This window comes from Bos javanicus, chromosome 2 (genome assembly GCF_032452875.1).
Source record: "Bos javanicus breed banteng chromosome 2, ARS-OSU_banteng_1.0, whole genome shotgun sequence".
Taxonomy (NCBI): domain Eukaryota; kingdom Metazoa; phylum Chordata; class Mammalia; order Artiodactyla; family Bovidae; genus Bos; species Bos javanicus.
In genome coordinates this window covers 128,227,116-128,252,673 of record NC_083869.1, presented here as the reverse complement: position 1 = coordinate 128,252,673, position 25,558 = coordinate 128,227,116, and the positions used below count along the sequence as shown (strand labels likewise).

At 44.8% G+C, this 25,558-nt stretch overlaps 1 protein-coding gene across 3 annotated transcripts in view; it reads left to right on the top strand.

The window, feature by feature from the left end:
• The window catches only part of NCMAP (non-compact myelin associated protein), a 51,328-nt gene extending 41,627 nt beyond the window's left edge, over positions 1 to 9,701 (top strand). For all 3 annotated transcript variants that reach the window (XM_061393115.1, XM_061393118.1, XM_061393116.1), the window contains exons 3-4: positions 1,361 to 1,445; positions 6,381 to 9,701. In XM_061393115.1, coding sequence (XP_061249099.1) covers positions 1,361 to 1,445; positions 6,381 to 6,522 — 227 coding nt within the window. In that variant the 3' untranslated portion in view covers positions 6,523 to 9,701. The remainder of the gene's footprint in view (positions 1 to 1,360; positions 1,446 to 6,380) is intronic.
• Positions 9,702 to 25,558: the final 15,857 nt, after the last annotated feature.

Below are 25,558 nucleotides of genomic sequence, written 5' to 3'. Positions count from 1 at the left end.
CCTTCTCCAATGCATGAAAGTGAAAAGTGAAAGTGAAGTCGCTCAGTCGTGTCCGACTCCTAGCGACCCCATGGACCACAGCCCACCAGGCTCCTCTGTCCATGGGATTTTCCAGGCAAGAGTACTGGAGTTGGGGTGCCATTGCCTTCTCCAAGGGATATTGATCTTGAACCTAAAATTAGAAATTGACATTAGGATTGGGCGCTGATATTGAAAGTAGAATCTGAGATATTAAGCTACAAGGACATTCATTATAGCTTTGTTTTTAATAGTGTAAAACTGAATGCAACATAAATATCCTCAATAAAGAATTGGCAAATAAATCATGGCCAGCCAACCAATGGAGTACTATACAGCCTTCAAAAGTCATGAAGACAAATATATAGCAATATGATCAAGATATTTTGTTATAAAACAGTTTATGGAACATGGTTCCATTTTTATCAAATGCATATTTTTCCATATTATAAATATTTTCTTAAGATAGACTTTCAGACGTAGGATTATTAAATTATTCAAAAGGTTATGGATATTTAATATGTATATATGCAAAAATATGATCACATTGGTAAATGTATACATATGTAGACTCTCAGTGGTTCTTGGGGCAATGAGGTCTTATCCTCCCCTCCTTTTTGGCTTGTATTTATATTACCAAATTATCTACAGGGTCTTCTCTTGCAATCCAGTGGTTAAGACTTCACACTTTGAATGCAAAAGCATGGATTCAATCCCTGGCCAGGGAACTAAGATCCTACATGCCATATGGTACAGTCAAAAAATTATATAAATCTACAAAAATGGCATATTACTTTTGTATTATCAAAAAGAAGCAAGGATGTTTTGTTTCATGCAAGAAGTTTGAAGTTATGTTGGGGATGATAAAAGCAGGACTGGACCTTCAGCAGAATTTTGGCAGGTAATGTGCTGAGGGCCCTCACACACACAGCAAGTAGAGGTGCTCTGCCACTCTGGAGCGATTCTCTCCTGGGGTCCGCAGTGAGTGTTCCAGCAGTGAGTGTGGCATTCTGTCCTCTCCTGGACCCAGGGAGGATGCAGGGTGCCACCATATGGGTCCCGCTCTCACCTTCCAAATCCTTCTTTGGACTCCTTTTGCACACTAGCCTGGGCTTCCCTGGTGATTCAGGCTGTAAAGAATCTGCCTGCCATGCTGGAGACCCAGGCTCGATCCTTGGGTCGGGAAGATCCTCTGGAGAAGGGAATGGCTACCCACTCCAGCATTCCTGCCTGGAAATTCCCTGGTGTGCTGCAGTCCATGGGGTCACCAAGAGCTGCACATGAGTGAGCAACTAACACTTCCACGGCACACTGGCCATCTCCACTCCTCTCTTCCTCGTAGGTTCTGGAGCCATCATTGCTGCCGTTGTGGTGATTGTCATCATCATATTCACCGTGGTTCTGATCTTGCTGAAGATGTACAACAGGTATGGGACGCCCTGGGCTTTAGAACCATCTGGTCCCTTCAGCGATGCTAGAATGGAAGCTAATGTTTGTGGTTGCCTGTTACGTGCCCAGCAGTATCTTTGAGTCCATTTTCAAATGCTCTTACCTTTTGTGGGTCCTTTTTGGATGTTTATTCTACTGGAAGAATAAACTTGCCTGGTGGCTTGGACGGTAAAGCGTCTGCCTGCAGTGTGGGAGACCCAGGTTCGATCCCTGGGTCGGGATGATCCCCTGGAGAAGGAAATGGCAACCCACTCCAGTACTCTTGCCTGGAAAATTCCATGAATGGAGGAGCCTGGTAGACTACAATCCATGGGGTCACAAAGTCAGACAACTGAGCGACTGCACTTTCACTACTGGAAGAACTTCACAGTGACCATAGATTTTTATATTTGGAGAAGTATTTTCGATATACAATAATGATAATGGCTTTTTTTTTTTTTTGGCTACCCTGTATGACATACATGATCTTAGCCCAACCAGGGATCAAACCCGTGCCTCCTGCATTGGGAGCGTAGTCTTAACCACTGGACTGCCAGGGAAGTCCCATGATAATGATCTTGAGCTCTGTGATAAACTCATGTAATTTACAGATAGGAAAGTGGTGTTTCAATCCTCTTCTGTTGGAGAGCCCTCTGTGAGGTTATACTGAGTGGCCCATGTAAGTGCTTGGTGTGACAAACACTGAAATGTGCATACCTGCAACTTTACTTTCTGGGATCAAATAAGAGGAAATAAAATAATATAAATTGATTGCAAAAAGAATAAATGTTGTGTTATCACCTCTAGTCACAACTTTGCTAGAAGGTTGTTCTTTTGAGGGAAGAAATCAAAATAAAAAGACTGCATTCATTTACATCATAGAAGACCCAGAAGCCATTAAAAAAAAAAAGTTTTTATAGAAATGTATTTATTGATGAGAAAAACTGTTTACAACATATTGTCAAAATTTGCAAGGCAGTAGGTATATCATGATCATATGCATGGGTTGCACACACACACCCAGGAAAAGTTCAAATAATACACAGCAAGGTATTAACAACTGGTATGTCTGCATAATGGAATTTAGAGTAGGTTAGTTGGTAGGTTGGCTTTTGCACGGTCAGGGGGTGCGCTTCTTGATTTCTGCATTATTTTTATAATGACAATGTTATTTGTAAAGGTACCTAACATATATTGATCTCTTACTATAAGTGAAAGTGAAAGTCCCTCAGTCATGTCCAACTGTTTGCAACCCCATGGACTATACAGTTCATAGAATTCTCCAGGTCAGAATACTGGAGTGGGTAGCCTTTTCCAGGGGGATCGTCCCAGCCCAGGGATCGAACCCAGGTCTCCTGTATTGCAGGCGGATTCTTTACCAGCTGAGCCACCAGGGAAGCTTACTATGTGCTGGGACAATTCTAAGCTCCTTACATGTATTAACTCAGTTAGTCTTCATAACAGTGTCAGAAAGTGGGTATTCTATATCCCCAGTTTTATACTTTTGAAACAGGCAGGGGAACATTAAGTGACATGTCCAAGTTTCAGTTCACTTCAGTCGCACAATCATGTCCGACTCTTTGCAACCCCATGAATCGCAACACACCAGGCCTCCTTGTCCATCACCAACTCCCAGAGTTAACCCAGACTCAAATCCATCGAGTCAGTAATGCCATCCAGCCATCTCATCCTCTGTTGTCCCCTTCTCCTCCTGCCCGAAATCCCTCTCAGCATCAGAGTCTTTTCCAATGAGTCAACTCTTCACATGAGGTGGCCAAAGTACTGGAGTTTCAGCTTTAGCATCATTCCTTCCAAAGAAATCCCAGGGCTGATCTCCTTCAGAATGGACTGGTTGGATCTCCTTGCAGTCCAAGGGACTCTCAAGAGTCTTCTCCAACACCACAGTTCAAAAGCATCAATTCTTCAGCGCTCAGCCTTCTTCACACTCCAACTCTCACATCCATGCATGACCACTGGAAAAACCATAGCCTTGAGTAGACGGACCTTTGTTGGCAAAGTAATGTCTCTGCTTTTGAATATGCTATCTAGGTTGGTCACAACTTTTCTTCCAAGGAGTAAGCGTCTTTTAATTTCATGGCTGCAGTCACCATTTTCAGTGACTTTGGAGACCCAAAAAATAAAGTCTGACACTGTTTCCACTGTTTCCCCATCTATTTCCCGTGAAGTGATGGGACCGGATGCCATGATCTTCGTTTTCTGAATGTTGAGCTTTAAGCCAACTTTTTCACTCTCCACTTTCACTTTCATCAAGAGACTTTTTAGTTCCTCTTCACTTTCTGCCATAAGGGTGGTGTCATCTGTATATCTGAGGTTATTGATATTTCTCCAGGCAATCTTGATTCCAGCCTGTGCTTTTTCCAGCCCAGCGTTTACTCAACCCTGATTGATAGAGTTGGGATTCAAACTCATCCATCTTGTTTCAGAGAAAATATTCCTACCATTACACATATAATAATAATATTATTATTTCATATGTTATTTTAAAAAAATATTTACAATTTGGGTCTATTTCAAACCAAGAAGTGGCATCCAACCCCAAGGTCTACCTATCATTCTTCTCCATCATTGCTGGAACTCTGAGCCCCTTTCTAGGTTGAAATCCAGATGGAGGCTCTGCTCAGCCCATCCTACTTACAATGATGCCTGAGCTGGGAACTGAGAAACCTGGATTTGGTCTTAAGTCTGTCAAAAGCAGTCAAGTTACTGAACCTCTCCATGCCTTGATTTTATCATCTTTAGAGTGGAGATGTCTCTAAGTAGACATTGCTCCAAAGAAAACACACAAATGGCCACACTCAACATGACTGAATGTTAGAGAATTGCAAATCAAAGCTATAATGAGGTTGAGTTACAGATATATCAGATATACTTAGGGTTGCCAGTTGGTAAGGAGAGAGGGACAAATTGGAAGATTGGGATTGACATATAAATAGTATTCTATATAAAATAGATACTTAATAAAAACCTACTGTATAGCAGAGGGAACTCTGCTCAGTACTCTGTAATACCCTCTATATGGGAAAAGAATCTAAAAGAGAGTGGATATATGTATATGTATAGCTGATTCACTTTGCTGTACAGCTAAGATTAACACAATATTATAAGGCAACTATATTCCAATAAAAATTTGAAAAAAAAAACCACCTATAATGAGGTATCACTTCATACTGATCATTATAGTTTAGTGGTCCCATTTGTGTTTTTGAATATTTTTAATTAAAAGTACTTTTAAGAAAAAATAGCAATTTCCCTTTAAAAATGTGGTGGCCCAGTATCACGTGGTGTTGCTTCCTCCAGGCACTGTAAGTTAAACCATACACAGATTAAATTGGACAAGAGAAACATGTTCAGTGTGTGGAATGAAAAAATACACATATATTTTTTGGAAAAAAAAATTTTAAATCTGCAAATAATAAATGCTGGAGAGGGTGTGGGGAAAAGGGAACCCTCCTGCACTGTGGGTGGGAATGCAAATGGTACAGCCACTGTGGAGAACAATATGGAGATTTCTTAAAAATCTTAAAATGAGAGTAACCATGCATGAGTGCTAAGTTACTTCAGTTGTGTCCAGCTCTTTGCAACCCCATGAACTATAGCCCACCAGGCTCCTCTGTCCATAGGATTCTCCAGGCAAGAATACTGGAGTGGGTTGCCATTTCCATCTGTTCAGTTCAGTCGCTCAAGTCATATCCAACTCTCTACGACCCCACAGACTGCAGCACACCAGGCTTCCCTGTCCACCACCAAATCCTGGAGCTTGCTCAAACTCATGTCCATCGAGTCAATGAATCCATCCAACCATCTCATCCTCTGTCATCCCTTTCTCCTCCTGCCTTCAATCTTTCCCAGCATCAGGGTCTTTTCCAATGAGTCAGTTCTTCACATCAAGTGGCCAAACTATTGGAGTTTCAGCTTCAGCATCAGTCCTTCTGATGAGTATTCAGGGCTGATGTTCATATGAACTAGCAGTTCCACTCCCGGGCATATATCCAGAGAAAAACCATACTTCAAAAAGGTACATGCACCCCAATGTTCATAGCAGCACTACTTAACAATAGCGAGACATGCAAACAGCCTAAATGTCCATCAACAGATGAATAGATAAAGAAGATATGGTATGTATACAGGATGGAATACTACTCATCCATGAAAAAGAATGAAATAATGCTATTTGCAGGACATGAATGCACCTAGAGGTTATCATACTAAGTGAAGTAAGTCAGAAAAAGACAAATATCATATGATATAATTTATATAAGGACTTCCCTATAGCTCAAACGGTAAAGAATCTGCTTGCAATGGAGGAGACCAGAGTTCGATCCCTGGGTCAGGAAGATCCTCTGGAGAAGGGAATGCCAATCCAATCCAGTATTCTTGCCTGGCGAATCCCATGGACAGAGGACCCTGGCGGGCTACAGTCCATGGGGTCGCAAAGAGTCGGACACGACTGAATGACTAACACACACATCATTTGCATATGGGATCTAAAATCTGATACAAATGAACTTATTTATAAAACAGAAACAGAGGCTTTCCCTAAGTGTGGCTAAGATACCACACTTCTAATGCAGGGTGTGCATATCTGATCCCTGGTCAGGGATTCTTTTTGGCAGTGTGGCCAAAAATGAAATAAGTAAATAAGATAAAACTGAAACAGACTCATAGACATAAAAAACAAACCTATGGTTACCAAAGGGAAAAGGTGGGGTCAGGGGAGAGGAATAAATTAGGAGTTTGGGGTTAGCAGATACTATATAGAAAGCAGATAAACAGCAAGGTCCTGCTGTATAGCACAAGAAACTATATCAATATCGGTATCTACATTAATCTCCTTGATGGAGCTGTGGTTACAGAGCCTGTTCCGCAGGGCACACACGAGGAAGACTCAGCCTTATGTGGGTGTCTCCTTACAGGAAAATGAGGACGCGACGGGAGCTGGAACCCAAGGGCCCCAAGCCAGCTTCCCCTTCTGCCCTGGGCGCAAACAGCAACAGCAGCCAGCAGCCTGCAACGGTGACCTTCAGCCCTGTGGATGTCCACGTGGAGACTCGGTGACTCCCTCACTGGTGCTGTCTCGGCCACTGTCCAAAGAGCCTTCGGTCAAGACCAAGAAGCACATTTCTCCTCTGGCAGCTTCACGATGAGTCCCTTCTGGTCAGGTTGACGGGGGCATCTCTTACTCAATCCCTTATGCTTCTGGCGACCCCCAACCCCATCCTGCCAGGCCCCAGCCCAGCTTCATCCGTATCCCTGCCACCACCCTTCCTAAAAGTTCTGCTAACGTTGGGAATCCACTGATGTGGGTTTAGCTGTCTCCCCTAAATGCAACAGCTAGACAGACAGACAGGTAGGCAGGCAAGCAGATAGCCCGGGCCTCTTCTGGTTAGGAGTCAGGAGTCAGGACATGCTCCTGAGTGGGTCTGCCTGGGGTCATATCAGAGGAAGGGCCCTATCCATAGCTTTGCAGCCAAATACTCGATCCCATAATCAGGCACAGGGGAACTAACTGGGACTAACTAACCAAAACTCAACTTGTTCATATATAACTTGTTTTAGGACTAAATGAATGCTAGCTAGCTTCTGACAACTCATCTGCATATTTCTCCATCTTCAAGAAAGGTTATAGAAAAAACTGAATTCTCCAAAGGTGTCTACATCTTTAGTAAAGAGTCAAAGTCAAGGACACAGGATGACCTTAGGAAAACATGGGAAGAATGGCCAATGGGATGAAAGCGTATTGCAGTGTCCACGGCCAAGAATGAGCCTGGAGACTGGCCAGGGCCCCTCCCACCCCAGGGGGTGGTGTGGCTGGGTTAACCTGGACTCGGGCTCATTTCTTGGCTTCCCTGTATCTGGATTCTGAGCAGTCCTCACTCTCCAGTTACCACCTTCCCTCCAAGGTCAGGTATTTGGAGACTGATTAGATTTCAACTGTATTAATGTTACCTCTACCCTTCCTGGTCACTTTACAAAGATTCTGGATATATTCAAAGTACCATATTCACAAACCATTCCCCTGGACAGAACTCATCTCTTTGACTCCTTAGCCTGGAGAACAGTTGAAAAAGGAAAGAATTGGGATTAAAGTGACCTGTTTTCTAAGCCCCACTTCCTGGTCGTGAGACCTTGGGAGAGAGACTTGACTCCTCCCTATTTTGTTTCCTAACATGAAGTGGAATAATGTCTGCCCCACTGGGTGATCATGACAAGTCAAGGACCTAGGAAAGTAGCTCAGGTGGTGCATGGCACCCAACAGATGCTTTCCAAATGGGAACCACCATTATTATCATGAATTTCTTCATTGCAAGACATATGCTTGTTCCCATTTTAATGATTCTGAAGTCAGAATATGTTTTAAAATTGATGGGTCCATTAACAAAGTTGTATTTTTTTCCCTCTCAAAAAGCTGTTTTTTAACCAATTGTACATTTTATAATTGACAACATCTTGGAAACAAGGTAATAAATCTGTATTCTGTTACAGAAAGTAACACATTCCAACATTTAATCTTAAATTCTAGGAGGTAGTCAGATATCCCTTTTGAGGGAAAACTGAGGATCTTGGAGGTAGGAAGACTGACCCAGAGTTATACAGCTCCTGTCATCCCACTATAAAAATGCTCACTTCAGTATGTCTGGAGAGGGACTTCCCTGGCAGTCCAGTGGTTAATACTTCACACTCCCAATGCAGGGAGCATAGGTTTGATCCCTGGTCAGAGAACTACAATCCCTGAGGGCCATGTGGCCAAACAGACACACACAGACACACACACACAGAAACACAGACACACACACACACACAAGAATACGTCTGGAAAAACACTGCCAAATTCTTTCTTTCCAGACATCTCTTCTCCATCCTGTGTTTAAATATCCACTAGACACTTCGCAAGGTGCTTTCATGTAAGTTTTCTCCTGGGATTTACCTTTCGCAGTTACCCTGGGAGATACTATTTTTTCCATTTGCCATTGAGAATTTCAAACTCAAAGAGAAAAAATACTTGCCAAAAGTCTCACAGCTAGTAAGTTGCAAAGACAAGATTCAGATCCAGGTCTCTTTGACTCCAAAGTCCATCTTTGTGTTGTATTACACCCTTCCCTAACATCCTGGCTCAAAGTATGTGGATTCTTCTGTGAGTTCAACAAGAGGAGGACAGGCTTATCCACATGTCTGAGTGGAGGTCAGGGTCTAGCTTCCACAACAAAAGTGGGGTAAATTCACTTTGGTAGCTTCTTTGGGCTTCTGTAGCCAAGGGGGCCTTTTCCAAGTCCATTCAAGATCTAAGGAGTCCTGCTTCATTCCCCCTACCACTCAGTCTCAAGGAGCAAGGCATGAGATGCCTCAAAGCAGGGCAAAGCCCTTTAAGGACTCAAACCCACACAGATATGTTTCCCAAAAGTATTTTGCTTAAAAAATAAATAAATAAATAAAAGTTGGACCATAAAGAAGGCTAAGCACCAAAGAACTGATTCTTTCGAACTGTGGTGTTGGAGAAGACTCTTGAGAGTCCCTTGGACTACAAGGAGATCCAACCAGTCCATCCTAAAGGAGATCAGTCCTGGGTGTTCATTGGAAGGACTGATGTTGCAGCTGAAACTCCAATACTTTGGCCACCTGATGCAAAGAGCTGACTCATTTGAAAAGACCCTGATGCTGGGGAAGATTGAAGGTAAGAGGAGGAGGGGGCCTCAGATGATGAGATGGCTGAATGGCATCACTGACTCAATGGACCTGAATTTGAGCAAACTCCAGGAGATAGTGAAGGACTGTGTGCTGCAGTCTATGGAGTTGCAAAGGGTCAGACACGACTTAGCAGCTGAACAACAAAAACAACTCTAAAACCAAACTCTTCTGCCCACAGTGGAATCTTCCAAGAAAGAAAAGCATATTCCTCTAGTATAAATGAAGGTTTGGAAATGGAAAAGGCAGGTAGAGAGGTGAGGGGGAGGCAAAGAAAAAAGGATTGTTGTGTTTGGGTTTTCACTGATGAGGGTGAACTCAATAAACATCCTTAGGGCTCCTGTGTGCCAGGTGAGCTGTCACTACACACAGTCAGCATGGTCCCTGCTCTCAGGGAGTCTGCAGCTGGCCTCCTGAGACAGGCGTCTTGCAACACAGTTGTATTTTGTTTCTGACAGGTGCCTTTCCGCACTGAGCAGATGGTGCCCTATTTGGCCACTGAATCAATGAAAGATATTAAATGCTTAAATGTCTAAAAATAAAAAAATGTTTAAATCAAATATTTGTTGAGTTGATTTCATTTCGGAGCTAACAAATACCTTTTCTGGAAACTTCCTTTCCTTGACAATGTAAACAGGATCCTGAGGGAAGGCCAGAGCTGTTTCAAACATTGCACTCTCAGTTCGAAAGGATGGTGGAAAAGATGAACTGCTGTGTGAGCCAGAAAACGTGTTAACTTCATTAAATATTACAAAGGGAATTCCATTTCATAGTAGGCTGAGAGGCCAAAGTTTGGAGACCGCTAGGAGTGGAGGAGACATTAGAATGGAACCGAAATCACCAATAATGATGTTTACCATTAGTTAAGCTCTTCTGTGTGCCAGGCATAGGATGAGTCCCTCCTACCCACTAGCTCCTTTAGCCATTACAGCTCCCATGCAAAGGGTGAGCATTATTTCTATTTTTTGGATGAGGAAACAGGTGCAAGTGAAACAGGAGGGAAGGGGGCAGGGCACAACTTTTAAAAGAACAGTATAGTCCGAGGACACGACATAAACTTATTAGAACTAAATAGGTTCAAGATGGTGGATTTATCAACTTCCGCTAAACCCGGAGCCTCGGTATGCATTCGTTGTAACACATCAGCAAGCTAAATGACACACTCAAAGGAGCCACGACAATTCCCAGGCAGACCTTAAAGGTCAAAAAGTGGTCGACGGCCCAGTTCCTGGAAATCTCCACCGCTTCCCCAAAAGAGCTGGAACACTTCTTCCACACGTTAGCCTACGAAGTTACCCAGCCCATAAAAGCTAACCACACCATATTTCAAGGCCACTCTTGCCTTCTGAGATGACTCACATCCTTTGTGCGGAATGTGTTCCTCTCTAAATAAATCCACTTCTTACCTATTACTTTGGCTCTCATTGAATTCTTTCTGCCATGAGACATCAAGAACCTGAGCTTCTTTAAGTCCGAAAACCAGGTGTGTGATCTCAGTTGGGAGATCATGGATTTTGGCTGGATTTGAGCCCCCACACATGAGTTCAAGTCCTAATCTGAGACGAACAGTCTCAATATCATTGACATTTGTCCTCTTGGTGATGTTGAGTTCATTTGGCTGGTCTAACGATTAAATCGACAGAAGACAGATTAACAGGAGAAAAAGATTAATTCATACACACAGAGGTCAGAAATGAGACCTCTGAATTGAACAAAGTAGGATGTTTATGCAATATCATTTTTGGTTCATTGTGATGGGATTCCCTGGTGGCTCAGATGGTAAAGAATCTGTCTGCAATGCAGGAGACCCTGGTTAGAACCCTGGGTCAGGAAGATCCCCTGGATAAGAAAATGGCAACCCACTCTAATATTCTTAACCTGGAAAATCCCATGGACAGAGGAGCATGGTGGGCTACAGTCCATGGGGTCACAAAAGAGTCAGACATGAGACATGACTGAGTGACTAAACAACAGCAACAACAATGAAAGAAAGAGGCTTGGGCTTGGAGTAATAGATGAATGAAGAAGTGACAATATTTGTTTATACAGGTTTATTAGCCTTGAATTCCCTAACTCTGCTGATAAGGATGCTCTCTCTCCTGGTACAGGAAGGATACCTTCACATGGGAGATTTATTTCCCACTATCAAGGAGAGAAAGGGATGTTGCTGCTGCTGCTGCTAAGTCGCTTCAGTCGTGTCCGACTCTGTGCAATGCCATAGACGGTAGCCCACCAGCCTCCCCCGTCCCTGGGATTCTCCAGGCAAGAACACTGGAGTGGGTTGCCATTTCCTTCTCCAATGCATGCAAGTAAGAAGTGAAAGTGAAGTCGTGTCCGACTCTAGCGACCCCATGGACTGCTGCCTACCAGGCTCCTCCATCCATGGGATTTTCCAGGCAAGAGTACTGGAGTGGGGTGCCATTGCCTTCTCTGGAAAGGGATGTTAGAGAGGTTTTTATAAATATCATTTTTTTTTCCACCAGCTGTTTCTCAAGCAACCTTAATTCAAAATAATCAAGATGCCATTGTGGCATATCTTGGGGCAGGCTACTCTGAGCACCAACAGTGACCATTCTTGTGTTTGGGAAATCTTCTACTTAAAAAGAGGCAGGACCACCTCCTGATATAAAAGCTGGAAAGGCCAGACGCTCATTTTCTCGGAGTCCCTTGCAGCTAGGGAGAAGTCACATGACCTAGGCTCTGCTAATCAGACACTCCTGCCACAGACTTTGAATCCAGAGTTGGCAGCATCAAGGGATAGGAACTGTGCAGAATCTGCTCCAGTGGCAAGTGTTGGCACCCTACACAGGGGCAGCCACGTCCGGGATTCAAGCCGCCACACTGGGCATTCTTTTCTTTTTTAATTTTCTTTGTTTTATTAATTAATTAATTTTATTTTTGGCTGTGCTGGGTCTTCGTTGCTGTGTGTGGGCTTTCTCTAGTTGCAGCGATCCGGAGCTCCTTTTCACTGTGATGCATGGACTTCTCCTTGTGGTTTCTTTTGTTGCAGAACATAGACCCTCAGTGCACAGGCTTCAGTATTTGTGGTGCACGGGCTTAGTTGGCCCAAGTGAAGTCGCTCAGTTGTGTCCGACTCTTTGCAACCCCATGGACTATAGCCTACCAGGCTCCTCCCTCCATGGGATTCTCCAGGCAAGAGTACTGGAGTGGGTTACCATTTCCTTTTCCAGGGAATCTTCCTGACCCAGGGATCAAACCCAGGTCTCCCGCATTCCAGGCAGACGCTTTAACCTCTGAGCCACCAGGGAAGCCCAGTTGGCCCAAGGCATGTGGAATCTTAGTTCGTGGAATGGGGATCGAACCCATGTTCCCTGCATGGAATCCCCTGAACAGGCAGATTCTCAACCACCAGACCACCAGGAAAGTCCCGGGGGCATCCTGGAGTCCAGCCCCAGTGCCCATTGGAGCTGGCTGTGTGAGCTCAACCACAGCCATGGGATCTGTGCCAGACTGGTTCTGTAGTGTAATTTTAAGCATCATGCCGGGCATTATGCCTCTGAGCCTGCTTCTGGCCTTCTAGGAATTCTGGCAACTACCTGATTCCTTTTTCTGCTTAAATCAAGGGTCACTTCCTGCTGCTGTGGCTAAGTACCGTGTGGCTGTGGGGGACTTGTCTATGGCCACCCACGTGGGAAGTGGCTGGCACTAGAACCCAGGTCCCCAAAGCTCTCGCTCTTTCCATGCAGATGCTTCCAGGTGTGTGATCAAAGGATCCCAAAGTGCTATGAGATCATAGAGGAGGCAGATCAGATCAGTCACTCAGTTGTGTCCGACTCTTTGCGACCCCATGAATCGCAGCACGCCAGGCCTCCCTGTCCATCACCAATTCCCGGAGTTCACTCAGACTCACATCCATCGAGTCAGTGATGCCATCCAGCCATCTCATCCTCTGTCGTCCCCTTCTCCTCCTGCCCCCAAACCCTCCCAGCATGAGAGTCTTTTCCAATGAGTCAACTCTTCGCATGAGGTGGCCAAAGTACTGGAGTTTCAGCTTTAGCATCATTCCTTCCAAAGAAATCTCAGAGCTGATCTCCTTCAGAATGGACTGGTTGGATCTCCTTGCAGTCCAAGGGACTCTCAAGAGTCTTCTCCAACACCACAATTCAAAAGCATCAATTCTTCGGCACTCAGCCTTCTTCACACTCCAACTCTCACATCCATGCATGACCACAGGAAAAACCATAGCCTTGACTAGACAGACCTTAGTTGGCAAAGTAATGTCTCTGCTTTTCAGTATGCTATCTAGGTTGGTCATAACTTTCCTTCCAAGGAGTAAGCGTCTTTTAATTTCATGGCTGCAGTCACCATCTGCAGTGATTTTGGAGCCCCCAAAAATAAAGTCTGACACTGTTTCCACTGTTTCCCTATCTATTTCCCATGAAGTGGTGGGACCGGATGCCATGATCTTTGTTTTCTGAATGTTGAGCTTTAAGCCAACTTTTTCACTCTCCTCTTTCACTTTCATCAAGAGGCTTTTTAGTTCCTCTTCACTTTCTGCCATAAGGGTGGTGTCATCTGCATATCTGAGGTTACTTGTATTTCTCCGGGCAATCTTGATTCCAGTTTGTGTTTCTTCCAGTCCAGTGTTTCTCATGATGTACTCTGCATACAAGTTAAATAAGCTGGGTGACAATATACAGCCTTGATGTACTCCTTTTCCTATTTGGAACCAGTCTGTTGTTCCCTGTCCAGTTCTAACTGTTGCTTCCTGACCTGCATACAAATTTCTCAAGAGGCAGATCAGGTGGTCTGGTATTCCCATCTCTTTCAGAATTTTCCACAGTTCATTGTCATCCACACAGTCAAAGGCTTTGGCATAGTCAATAAAGCAGAAATAGATGTTTTTCTGGAACTCTCTTGCTTTTTCCATGATCCAGCGGATGTTGGCAATTTGATCTCTGGTTCCTCTGCCTTTTCTAAAACCAGCTTGAACATCAGGAAGTTCACAGTTCACATATTGCTGAAGCCTGGCTTGGAGAATTTTGAGCATTACTTTACTAGCGTGTGAGATGAGTGCAATTGTGTGGTAGTTTGAGCATTATTTGGCATTGCCTTTCTTTGGGATTGGAATGAAAACTGACCTTTTCCAGTCCTGTGGCCACTGCTGAGTTTTCCAAATTTGCTGGCATATTGAGTGCAGCACTTTCACAGCATCATCTTTCAGGATTTGGAATAGCTCAACTGGAATTCCATCACCTCCACTAGCTTTGTTCATAGTAATGCTTTCTAAGGCCCACTTGACTTCACATTCCAGGATGTCTGGCTCTAGGTCAGTGATCACACCATCGTGATTATCTGGGTCATGAAGATCTTTTTGTACAGTTCTTCTGTGTATTCTTGCCATCTCTTCTTAATATCTTCTGCTTCTGTTAGGTCCATACCATTTCTGTCCTTTATCGAGCTCATCTTTGCATGAAATGTTCCTTTGGTATCTCTGATTTTCTTGAAGAGATCCCTAGTCTTTCCCATTCTGTTGTTTTCCTCTATTTCTTTGCATTGATCGCTGAAGAAGGCTTTCTTATCTCTTCTTGCTATTCTTTGGAACTCTGCATTCAGATGTTTATATCTTTCCTTTTCTCCTTTGCTTTTTGCTTCTCTTCTTTTCACAGCTATTTGTAAGGCCTCCCCAGACAGCCATTTTGCTTTTTTGCATTTCTTTTCCATGGGAATGATCTTGATCCCTGTCTCCTGTACAATGTCACGAACCTCATTCCATAGTTCATCAGAGGAGGTAGAGTTACCATCAATTCCTCTTAACCCAGAGACTGTGTGACTTTTTGAATGCTATTGAGGGAGTATTTTAAAAGTACATGGAAGAATGGGTAGGATTTTTTTAATTTTTGAATTGAAATATCACACACACACATACAATGTGTGTATGCAGCTCAAAAAATGTTCACAAATGGGCACACTTATGTAACTGTCATGCAAATGAAGAAGTAAAGTATCACAAGCACCCTGGCACCTCCCACCTTTTCCTCCCACCCTACTCGCCTCCCACAAGGAGTCCCCACTATCCAACCTTGTCCCACCAGAGAACAACTGCGTCTGTGAGTAGAACTGTGGTGTGGACTCTTGTTTCTGGGTTGTTTTGCACAGCACGGCGTTTGTCATACGTGTTCATCTTGTCACCTGTAGGTGAAAAGCATCAGTCCTCATTGTGGTAGTACTTCATCATGTGACAAAAATTAATTTTTTTTTTTTGGCCTCACCACGCAACATGTGGGATTTTAGCCCCATGCCCCTAATCCCACTCGTTGGAAGAACAGCCTTAGTCACTGGATCCCCAGGGACGTCCCTCGTTGTGCTTTTTAACCTGTTTATTTTTAACTGGAGGATAACTGCTTCACAGCACTGTGTTGGTTTCTGCCAGGTATCAACATGTCAGTAGGCTTTACCTCGCATTCCCTGATGATGGGTGGACCTGATCACTTTCATGTTTATTGGCCATTTCCATTTCATTAGGTTTCCTCTTTTACAAAGTTGCCCTTCCATTTGTCTATCCATTGTTTGTATTTGGTTGTTTCCTTTTTTATCATTGACTTGCTGGAGTTGTGTATCTGTTCTGGATATAAATCCTCTGTCATTTTATGGCTTGCATTTTAAAAAAACTAACAGTTTTTTTTAATATCTAAATTGCATTCCATCAAGTTCACCCTTTTAAAGTACGCACTTCAGTGGTTTTTGGTATTTTCACAGAGTTGGGCAGCCATCACCACTATCAGATTCCAGAAGAGGGTTGAGTTCACTTGTTCCTTCTCTGTGGCTAGAGTTCACAGGCACCGGAGAGACAAAGAGGGCGGGATAGACACGCCCCCTGACATCACCAAACTTCCTGTGTAGCAAGAAAGACAATGAAACAAACACCTGCAATATGGAACAACTGTTCTCATGATAGAAGGAAGTTCAGGGTGTTATGGAAGCCTCTTGCTCTGGCACCTAGCTCAGCCCAGAGGTTGGCACATAGGGAAGAAGGTTCCTCGGTTGAAACAACATCTATGTGAAGAGAGAAAGACTGAGTGGGAGTCAGCAGGGGAGGGTGGGAGGAGAGGAAGAGACAAGAGGAAACCCCTGAAGGAGAAAGAAGCTGCAGCTGAGCAGGCGTTCAAGGAAGCAGTGGGAGATGGGTGAGGGAAAGAGACGAGAGGTTCCAGGATGAAGGATCTTCGGGGCTTCGCTGTTTTAAAGGCAATGTGGAGCCATGGAAGGTGCTGGAGCATGGAAGTGAGCAGATCACAGCTATGCTTTACAGAGATGGATCCCGCTACAGTGTGCAGAATGGATTGGTGTGGGAGAGACCAGAGGCTGGGAGGACAATTTTGAGTCTATTGCAAGAAGTAACAGGAGCGTCTGTTAATTTTTAAATGCCTTTCCTAAATAACCCTCGAATTATGAAGTTTTGTTCTTTTCCTTGTTTTTAAGTAGCTATTTGTGGGTGTGCAGTAACCCAACAAAAATGTCTCCAGGAGTCGTCTCGAGCCCACTGGATGGCAGCACACAGCGGGCATTGTGTCAGCTCTGTAGCCCTTTGTCTTCAGACACCCATTCCCTGCACAAAAAATTTCCTGGCAAACAGGCGAATTACTGTAGTTCAGCAGATACTACTGTCCTGGGCTCTGATGGTCTGCCCACGTTCGGGAGGAGCAGGTAAAAACAAAAATGACCTTCAGGTCCCTAGTGACATAAAATCCTTGGTCTGATCACAGCCCAGGTATTAGCAGAAAGGGCCCCTTCCCGGCTCAAACTCAGTCTCTTGAATTGAACGGTACCTGGGACCCCAGATGCTCTTTAAAGATGCTGCAGTGCCTTCATTGATCTCAGAGAAACAGAGCAACCAATTCATTCATTCTTTCTAGCTTTTCAGCTCTTGTCTTAGGAGGCATATGGAGTAAAAGAGATAGAAAACATTAATGTCTGAGTATTCACAGCATTGAATGGAAGAACTGTGAATTAAGCAGTTTGCAGTGTGTAATAAACAACAGGAGGGGAAAAGAGGGTGTTGTTTTGTTTTGTTCCATGTGTTTGCTTCTCCACCCTGCCTGGCCTCCAGCAGAGACAGCTCCACCATTCTCTCCAGATTATAGCTCTGTCATCCTTCACTTTCCATTTTCCACTTCACCCTGACCTGCCGCAGTCCATGGGGTCCCAAAGAGTGGGACACAACTTAGCAACTGAACAATAGTAACAACTTCACCCTCAATCCCCACCCCTGCTTTTCTTCTCCACCATAGACACTCCCTTCAATTTTTAAAATTTATCTCATTGAAAACAAATGAGCAAAAACTTTCCATTGACCACGCAGGTGCCTCCTGGCACTGGGCCACATCTCTGCTTTCCCTGATAGCAAAACTCTTCCAAAGTGCTGTGGAACAGTCTTGGGAACAATGCAGGTGAGGACAGAAGGGAATGGAGGAGCGACCCATAGAAGAGGGCCTGAGTGGAATAAGACTGACCCCGCACAGGTATAGAGCTGAAGGTTAGGTGGGGTCACTGTTTCTGTCCCTCTGATCAGCTCGGTGGTTGGAGGCCCAAGGGTCGGCACTGGGTGCCCTTGGGGCTGCTGGTGGCCGGACATGAGGGTCAGGGAAAACTGCATGAGGACTTCCATGGTCACAGCTAGACACCCAGGTGTGGCTTTCCATCCAGGACACTCACAGGAGCGTCCAGGACAGGCACACTCACGTCACAAGCATGGAGGATTTGCCCCACGCCCCCACTGGCCACTCCCGTGACCGCCTCTCCCACAGAGCACGTGGACATGACCATGAGCACAGCCTATGCTCTGGGGCCACAGTGCTGGTCTCTGCTCTGCAGCTGCATTTTTCTTCCCCTTCCTTATCCCCAACGAGTCCAGTTTCCCCCAGCATTGCTCTCCACCCCCGATCTTACTCGGCTTTGCTTGGGGTGGGCTCCGGGGAGATGTCTTCCGGCACCTTGGCCTTCCCCCTGCCCTGAAACCTCATCCCCACCACCCTCTGGAGCACCACGGGAGGTCCTTGTTGTGTCTCGAGACGATGGGTCCTCAGGGGAACTGTCACCTCTTTGTGAGACGTGTTAGAAGGATCGGAACACGCTCTGGATCACACGTGTAAGTCACAGACGTGGAAGACAGGGGGGAATCCTCTGAAGGAGAAGCAGAGCTCAGAGGAAGAAGAAAAGGAAGCGGGAGCTGGGTGGTCTCAGATGAGAAGAGGCAGGAGCACAAGACTCGAAGATGGGCCCGAAGACCCCGCAGCCCCAGAGGACAAATCAGGTTCTTACCTGCATGCATTAGGCTGAATCTGGCTGCCAAGGGGCACCAACTTCGCAGATGGTCTGGAAGTCCGGGGCTGACCACAGCGGACTGTCCTGCTGCAGGAAGTGCCCCATGGAGTCAAGGACTTTGCCTTGTTTGTCCAATCTGGAAATAGGGGCTCCAGTGGGTACAGCCTGTGCCCTCCTCACTCAAGGAGGGGCCTGGGCAGTAACGTGCTGGTGGTTCAGATCCTAGCTCGGCTCTGCCACTCACCGTGTTGTCTACGGAGCAACTTTGCCCTGTGTGCGAGTGGCCTGAGCTATTGAAGGAGGCATCGCCATTGCAGTCACTTCAGAATATGCCGGGACAGGTTGTCATGATGGTGCTGACAGTCCATTCAGGTGAGAGTTGGGATAAGCTGCCCCAAACTTCTAGCCTCTGATTCCTCTAGGTCAGGGGTCTGTGGAGGTTGGGGGACCCGGCCAGGCACCGCTGCTAAAGGAAGGAGCCATATCTGAGGGAAGCAGTGGCTTTGGCACAAGGACCATCAGAGTCTGGCAGTCTTACAGGGCATGTAGAGACGAAACTGAGAGGCCAGAGGGACGGTGCCCGTGGGCACGGGCGGGCCGTGTTGTTGGATTTGGGGGCAGGGCACCTGGGGCCGAGAAGAAGGCTGGAAGAGAGAGAGGGGAGGGCAGCCCACTCCGTATGCCCCCCGACCCGTTCTCAGACGACCAAGCTGCCACACACAGGCTTTTCAAAGGTCTGCATCTCTTTTCCCTCTTGATGGTGCAGCCTTCAGGGAAGACCAGAGCCCTGGAGACAGAGGGAAGCAGAAGGAGCTGAGGACAAACATCAGTTAAACTTGGGACTTTCCTGATGGTCCAGTGGCTAAGACTCTGTGCTCCCAATGCCAAGGGCCCAGGTTCCATCCCTGATCAGGGAACTAGATCCCACCTGTCGCAACGGAGACTGAAGATTCTGCAAGGCCGCACCTAAGACCAGCTGCAGCCAAATAAATTAATAAATATTTTTTAAAAACCTTTGACCTGATCCGGGAGTGACTGGGGAGGTAAGGGATTAGCTGCTAATCTCATGACCTGATTTGTATATGAGTGTGTGTGGGTGAGTGAGTGTGTGTGGGTGAGTGAGTGTGTGTGGGTGAGTGAGTGTGTGTGTCTCTATTCTTTTTATATCACCGTTTGAATGGAGAGCAGAGGTGGTAACTGGAAATAGAGTTCTCGAGTCTTCCAAGCCCCACCACACACACAAGGTGCTGTCTCTACTTGCTTTACTGACTTCTTTTCTTGGTCTCTCTAGAGACAAGTCAGTAAAGCAAGTAGAGACAGCACTTTGTCATGAGATTAGCAGCTAATCCCTTACCTCCCCAGTCACTCCTGGATCAGGTCAAAGGTTTTTAAATAATATTTGTTAATTTATTTGGCTGCAGCTGGTCTTAGGTGCAGCCTTGCAGGATCTTCAGTCTTTGTTGCAGCATTCAGGTTCTTTAGTTGACACATGTGAACTCTCTAGAGCTCTTTCTAGTGAGGCTTTTAATTCCATTATTGCATTAAGTTAACTTTACCAAAACTCTTTAGTGCTGCCTCATTTTATTAACTTATCAGTAGAATTCAGTTCAGTTCAGTTCAGCCGCTCAGTGGTGTCTGACTCTTCACAACCCCATAGACTACAGCACGCTAGGTCTCCCTGTCCATCACCAATTCCTGGAGTTTACTTAAACTCATGTCCACTGAGTCAGTGATGCCATACAACCATCTCATCCTCTGTCGTCCCCTTCTCTTCCTGCCTTCAATCTTTCCCAGGATCACCGTCTTTTCCAATAAGTCAGTTCTTCACATCAGGTGGCCAAACTATTGGAGTTTCAGCTTCAGCATAAGTCTTTCCAATGAATATTCAGGACTGATTTCTTTAGTATGGACTGGTTAGATTCCTTGCTGTCCAAGGGACTCTCATGAGTCTTCTCCAACACCACAGTTCAAAAGCATCAATTCTTTGGTGCTTAGCTTTCTTAATAGTCCAACTCTCACATCCATACATGACTACTGGAAAAACCATAGCCTTGACTAGATGGCCATTTGTTAACAAAGTAATATCTCTGCTTTTTAATATGCTGTCAAGGCTGGTCATAACTTTCCTTCCAAGGAGTAGGCATCTTTTAATTTCATGGCTGCGATCACCATCTGCAGTGATTTTGGAGCCCAGAAATATAAAGTCAGCCACTGTTTCCCCATCTATTTCCCATGAAGTGATGCGACCAGATGCCATGATCTTCATTTTCTGAATGTTGAGCTTTAAGCCAACTTTTTCACTCTCCTCTTTCACTTTCATCAAGAAGCTCTTTAGTTCTTCTTCGCTTTCTGCCATAAGGGTGGTGTCATCTGCATATCTGAGGTTATTGATATTTCTCCCGGCAATCTTGATATTTCTCCCGGCAAAGCTTGTGCTTCTTCCAGCCCAGCGTTTCTCATGATGTACTCTGCATATAAGTTAAATAAGCAAGGTGACAATACACAGCCTTGACGTACTCCTTTTCCTATTTGGAACCAGTCTGTTGTTCCATGTCCAGTTCTAACTGTTGCTTCCTGACCTGCATACAGGTTTCTCAAGAGGCAGATCAGGTGGTCTGGTATTCCCATCTCTTTCAGAATTTTCCACAGTTTATTGTGATCCACACAGTCAAAGGCTTTGGCATAGTCAATAAAGCAGAAATAGATGTTTTTCTGGAACTCTCTTGCTTTTTCCATGATCCAGCGGATGTTGGTAATTTGATCTCTGGTTCCTCTGCCTTTTCTAAAACCAGCTTGAACATCTGGAAGTTCACGGTTCACGTATTGCTGAAGCCTGGCTTGGAGAATTTTAAGCATCACTTTACTAACGTGTTGGAGAAGGCAATGGCACCCCACTCCAGTACTCTTGCCTGGAAAATCCCACGGATGGAGGAGCCTGGTCGGCTACAGTCCATGGGGTCGCTAAGAGTTGGGCACGACTGAGCGACTTCACTTTCACTTTTCACTTTCACGCATTGGAGAAGGAAATGGTAACCCACTCCAGTGTTCTTGCCTGGAGAATCCCAGGGACGGGAGAGCCTGGTGGCTGCCGTCTATGGAGTTGCACAGAGTCGGACACGACTGAAGCGACTTAGCAGCAGCAGTAGCAGTTACTAGCGTGTGAGATGAGTCAATTGTGCAGTAGTCTGAGCATTCTTTGGCACCTAAGACCAGGTGCAGCCAAATAAGTTAATAAATATTTTTTTAAAACCTTTGACCGCTCCAGGAGTGACTGGGGAGGTAAGGGATTAGTTGCTGATCTTATGACCTGATCTGTATATGAGTGTGTGTGAGTGCTGTGTGTTTCTATTCTATTTATATTACTGTTTGAATGGAGAGCAGAGGTGGTAACTGGAAATAGAGTTCTCAAGTGTTCCAAGCCCTGCTACACACACAGAAAAAGTGCTGTCTCTAGTTGCTTTACCCATTTCTCCTTGTCTCTCTAGAGCCCTTTCTAGTGAGGCTTTTAATTTCATCATTGCATTAAGTTAACTTTACCAAAACTATTCAGTCCTGGCTCATTTTATCAACTTATCAGTAGAATTGCGCACAGCCTATCGCTCCTACCTTCTGGAAATACTTTCTTGCTTGCCCTCCAGAATCCTACCCTCTCTTGGCTCTTTTCCAACCTCAGCGACCATTTCTTTCCAGCCCCCTTTGCTGGCTCCTCACCACCTTCCCTCCTTCTAAATAAAGAATTGTCTCTGTGCTTGATCTCAGTTTCTCTTGCTCATCCCTTGGTGACTTCATTTAATTCCTTGACCTTTTGTATAGGGTATGATTAATATAAATTAATTAAACACAAACCTATTATATTGAAATTATTAATGACATCAGTCAAGATGGTCCTATTCTTATTTTTTCTGCATTTGATAAAATATTCTCAGAGAAATGTTAGTTTGTCTCACTATGATTATATGTTTTCTTTTCCCTTATATTTTTCTTCTAATTTTTGCGCTATGTATCTTTTGTCTTTGTTGTTAAAGTGTCTAATGGTTTATGATGTCTATCTTCTTTGTGAATTGTACCTTTTATCATTAAAATATTCATCTTTGTTTCATTTAAAAATAGATAAATAACCTTAAAAAAGAAAATCCCCTGATTTAGAGACTTCCCTCGTGGTCCCGTGGCTGAGACTCCTCACTCCCCATGCAGAGGGCCCAGGTCCCATCCCTGATCAGGGAACTGGATCCCACATGCTGCAGTTGGGAGTTTGTGTGCGGCAGCTAGGGACCCTGTGTGCCCCAGCTAAAGACCCCACATGTCGCAAGGATGCTCGAGGGTCCCAGGTGCTTCAACTAAGACCTGGTGCAGTCAAATAAATAAATACTAAAAAAAGAAGAAGTGAGATACAAGAATACATACTGTATCCAAAATAATAATAATAATAATAATAATCCCATGAGTTAAATACCTTCTATCTACTGCAGCTTCCAAAAGTGTAACCTCAGACCTCTCCCCTGAATTCTATTCTAGACAAATGGGCAATAGACTCCTAATACCTCCACTTTGATGCCTAATGGGCATCCTGAACATCCAAACCGAATTCCTGGTTTTTTCACCTAAACTGACTCTCCTCCCCAGTCTTTCTGTCAATCTTCCGAGTGCTCAGGCCAAAACCCTCAACAACATCCGTGGTACCTCCAGTTCCCTCAACACCCATTCACTCATAAATTGTCTGCTCTTTTTAAAAATCCTCGCTCTTCTCCCAGTTTACAGCTGGTCATTTTACTCTTGGTGGTATCTGTTGATGAACAAATGTTTTTCATTTAATGTAGTCAAATTTGTTTCTTTTATGCTTAGCACTTCTGAAAATATTTTGTTTGAGGTATCCTAGTCCTTAAAGATTGGAGAAGGCAATGGCACCCCACTGCAGTACTCTTGCCTGGAAAATCCCATGGACGGAGGAGCCTGGTAGGCTGCAATCCATGGGGTTGCTAAGAGTCGGACACGATTGAGCGACTTCACTTTCACTCTTCACTTTCATGCATTGGAGAAGGAAATGGTAACCCACTCCAGTGTTCTCGCCTGGAGAATCCCAGGGACGGGGGAGCCTGGTGGGCTGCCATCTATGTGGTCGCACAGAGTCAGACACGACTGAAGTGACTTAGCATAGCATAGTCCTTAAAGATATTCTCTGGTAGCTTTTCATTTTTTCTCTAAAGATTGGCCTTTCACATCTCTCGTTCCACCCTCTTCTAAATCACCATCACCATGTCCTGGATCACTGTAATCCCTCATTAATGCTTCCCCAGTCTTAGCTTTGCACAAAAAGCATGGTAATTCCTTAAAAATAAGCCAGATCATTTCCCTCCTCCCCTAAAAGCCTCTCATTTTGCTCCAAGCAAAACCCTAAGTGCATGCCACAACCTGTAAAGCCCTGTTTGACCTCGCCTGCCACACCTCTCACTCCCTATAACTCACTCTCTCACTACTCTGACCACGCGCTGGCCTCCTTAATGTTTCTAAAATATGCCAAACACACTCCCACCTCAGGACCTTTGCACATGCTGTTCTCTGCCCAGAGTTCTCCTCCCCCACATATCCAATCTTGTTCCTTCTCTTAAAGAGTTTCCCTTATCAGAGAGGACTTCCATGGCCACCCTGTATTAAAAAATAGCACATACCTGACTTCTCTGGTGGAACAGTGGATAAGAATCTTCCTTCTAAGGCCGGCTGGATCCCTGGTCCGTGAAGATTTCACATGTCATGGGGCAACTAAGCCCGTGCGCCACGACCACTGAGCCCAAGTGCCGCAACCAGTGAAGCCCGAGTGCTCTAGAGCCCATGTTCCGCAACGAGAGAAGCCACTGCAATGAGAAGCCACAACGAAGAGTGGCCCCTGCTCGTGACAACTAGAGAAAGTCCAAGTGCAGCAACAAAGAACCGTGCAACCAAAAGTAAATAATAGAAAAATACAGTGAGTCTCTTAAAAAAGATACCACATCTCCTGCATCCACAATCTCCATCTTGTTTCTCATTTATTTTTCTTTATCATCTCATTTCTTCTAGTAGAATATAAGTTCTAGAAAAAGCACAATTTTCTTAGTTTGCTACTATATCCTCAATGTCAGGAGTGGTGCCTGACACATAATAAGTATTAAAGAATACTATTGAATATGTGATGGAGTGAATGAAGGTGTCTTGAAAAATATAGTGTTCATTTAAGAATAAATGTTTTGAATGTACATAAGTTTACAAAAATGTGCTTTGGAATTCTGCTTCTTACCTTCTCACTGAACGTATTTATGATACAGTCATACTGCTGAATGTAAATCCGGTTCATCATTTCTAACCACTGTACAATGTGCCATCAAAGGCCACGTTTTCTCATTTGTCTCCTTAATGGTAGATGCACAGTTTGCCTCCAGCTTCAGCTACATCAGATCAGATCAGATCAGTCGCTCAGTTGTGTCCGACTCTTTGCGACCCCATGAATCACAGCACGCCAGGCCTCCCTGTCCATCACTAACTCCCCGGAGTTCACCCAGACTCACATCCATCGAGTCAGTGATGCCATCCAGCCATCTCATCCTCTGTCATCCCCTTCTCTTCCTGCCCCCAATCCCTCCCAGCATCAGAGTCTTTCCCAATGAGTCAACTCTTCACGTGAGGTGGCCAAAGTACTGGAGTTTCAGCTTTAGCATCATTCCTTCCAAAGAAATCCCAGGGCTGATCTCCTTCAGAATGACCTGGTTGGATCTCCTTGCAGTCCAAGGGACTCTCAAGAGTCTTCTCCAACACCACAGTTCAAAAGCATCAATTCTTCAGCGCTCAGCCTTCTTCACACTCCAACTCTCACATCCATGCATGACCACTGGAAAAACCATAGCCTTGAGTAGACGAACCTTTGTTGGCAAAGTAATGTCTCTGCTTTTGAATATGTGAACTATCTAGGTTGGTCATAACTTTCCTTCCAAGGACTAAGCATCTTTTAATTTCATGGCTGCAGTCACCATCTGCAGTGATTTTGGAGCCCCCAAAAATAAAGTCTGACACTGTTTCCACTGTTTCCCCATCTATTTCCCATGAAGTGGTGGGACCGGATGCCATGATCTTCGTTTTCTGAATGTTGAGCTTTAAGCCA